Source organism: Cynoglossus semilaevis, chromosome 10 (genome assembly GCF_000523025.1).
Source record: "Cynoglossus semilaevis isolate Cse_v1.0 chromosome 10, Cse_v1.0, whole genome shotgun sequence".
Classification (NCBI taxonomy): domain Eukaryota; kingdom Metazoa; phylum Chordata; class Actinopteri; order Pleuronectiformes; family Cynoglossidae; genus Cynoglossus; species Cynoglossus semilaevis.
The window spans coordinates 20,319,765-20,321,315 of record NC_024316.1 but is presented as its reverse complement, the minus strand read 5'-3'; the positions used below and the strand labels follow the sequence as shown (position 1 = coordinate 20,321,315).

At 48.7% G+C, this 1,551-nt stretch overlaps 1 protein-coding gene across 1 annotated transcript in view; it reads right to left on the bottom strand.

The window, feature by feature from the left end:
* Positions 1-1,551, bottom strand: part of LOC103385528 (IQ motif and SEC7 domain-containing protein 1) — a 90,924-nt gene that overhangs the window by 10,017 nt on the left and 79,356 nt on the right. The window contains 3 exon segments of the mRNA XM_017035987.2: positions 23-122; positions 229-354; positions 632-661. Of these exon segments, the coding sequence (XP_016891476.1) occupies positions 23-122; positions 229-354; positions 632-661 (256 nt within the window).

Sequence of the window (1,551 nt, the reverse complement as noted above, 5' to 3'; positions counted from 1 at the left end):
GTGTGTTTAATGATTCACTTACACTGATTTTCAAACAGCAGGACCTGCATCCCGTACAGAGAGAAGGACTGTCTGAAGCTGTAGGTCACCGAGTTCTTCTTCTTCTGGAAGATCTTAGTCACCTGGAACAGGAGGAGGAGAAGGAGGTGAAAAGAGGAGAGGAACTGGGGACAGGAGAGGAGGAAGTAGAGGAGAGGAAGTGGGAGGGGTGTAGTGGAGGCGTCTCACCACCAGGAGGTCGTTGAACAGGAAGATCTCCCTCTGATGGAGTCCTAACTTCTGCATCTTGTTAGGATCTGGTACTTCAAAGAGACGACAGTAACACACCAGCCGACGGTGAGGCAGCGACAACACCTGCACACACACACACACACACACACACACACACACACACACAGAGTGAATGGTCAGGGTCGTGGTATTTACTGTTACTGACAGAATACTACATGTCTGTAGTATTTACTGTGACTGAGTTACTGCTGTGTTGACAACAACAACAACAACAACAACAACAACAACGACAACAACAACCAAACATCAAATTTACTCCTGAGTTAATTCGAAAAAGGACCAAGTCCATGTCCAGGTCCATGGAACCAGAACCAAACTGTTTTACTGTTGTTGTACTTACACAGCCCAGGCCGTGATGGAGGGATCCGATCTAAAAAGACGGAGAAGAAGAAATATTTAATATTTCACCATGAGAAGTAACATGAAGTAACATGAAGTAACATGAAGTAACATATCTACCCCCCCCTCCTCAACTGACACTGGACAGATAACTGTTCTCACCCTTGTCACTTCACTCACTAATACTGCCCTCTCCTGGTTAATTTTTTTTTTTAAACTAAACTCACCGGTTTCTTGCCCACGATGAGTTTCTCGACCTTCTGAACCTGGGACACGTGGTCTTCGTTGGTCTTCAGCTCACGCTTACGGATCCTCTCGTAGATGCCGACCAGAGTCTCTCGGGGAATGTCCTCGCCATCGTCCACACCTGGACCAGAGGGAGGAACCGGACTTAGCAACGACCTGGTACGTCAGTGTGTGTTTATGGACCCGGTCTGAACCGGTCTGAACCGGACTGAACCGGTCTGAACCGGACTACCTCTCAGGTTCTTGATGAAGTCCTCCAGCTTCATCTTCCTCTCGGGCTTCACGTTGGGGCTGTACATGTCAGTGTTGAGGAGGATGATGGCAAAGGCCAGGATGAAGATGGTGTCGGGGTTCCTGAACTGACGCACCACGGTGGGGTTACAGATGCAGTAACGCTGGCTGGAGACAACAGAATCACAGACACAGAACTTTAGAACGTTCTGGAAAATATTCACGTCCTTTCTGGTCCATCTGCAGCTCACTGACAGAAGATCTCACCTGAAAGCCTCGATCAGCCGCTCCACCTTCTGGGCCTCGCCCTGGACTCGGATGTGGTTCTGAAATTTCCTGAGAGCCTCGTCCAGCTCCATGGTCTGGAAGTCCATTTCATCCACCACACAGCTGAGGCACACAGAGGTTTGTAGTTACAGTACTCTGAGTATTTACAGTACTCTG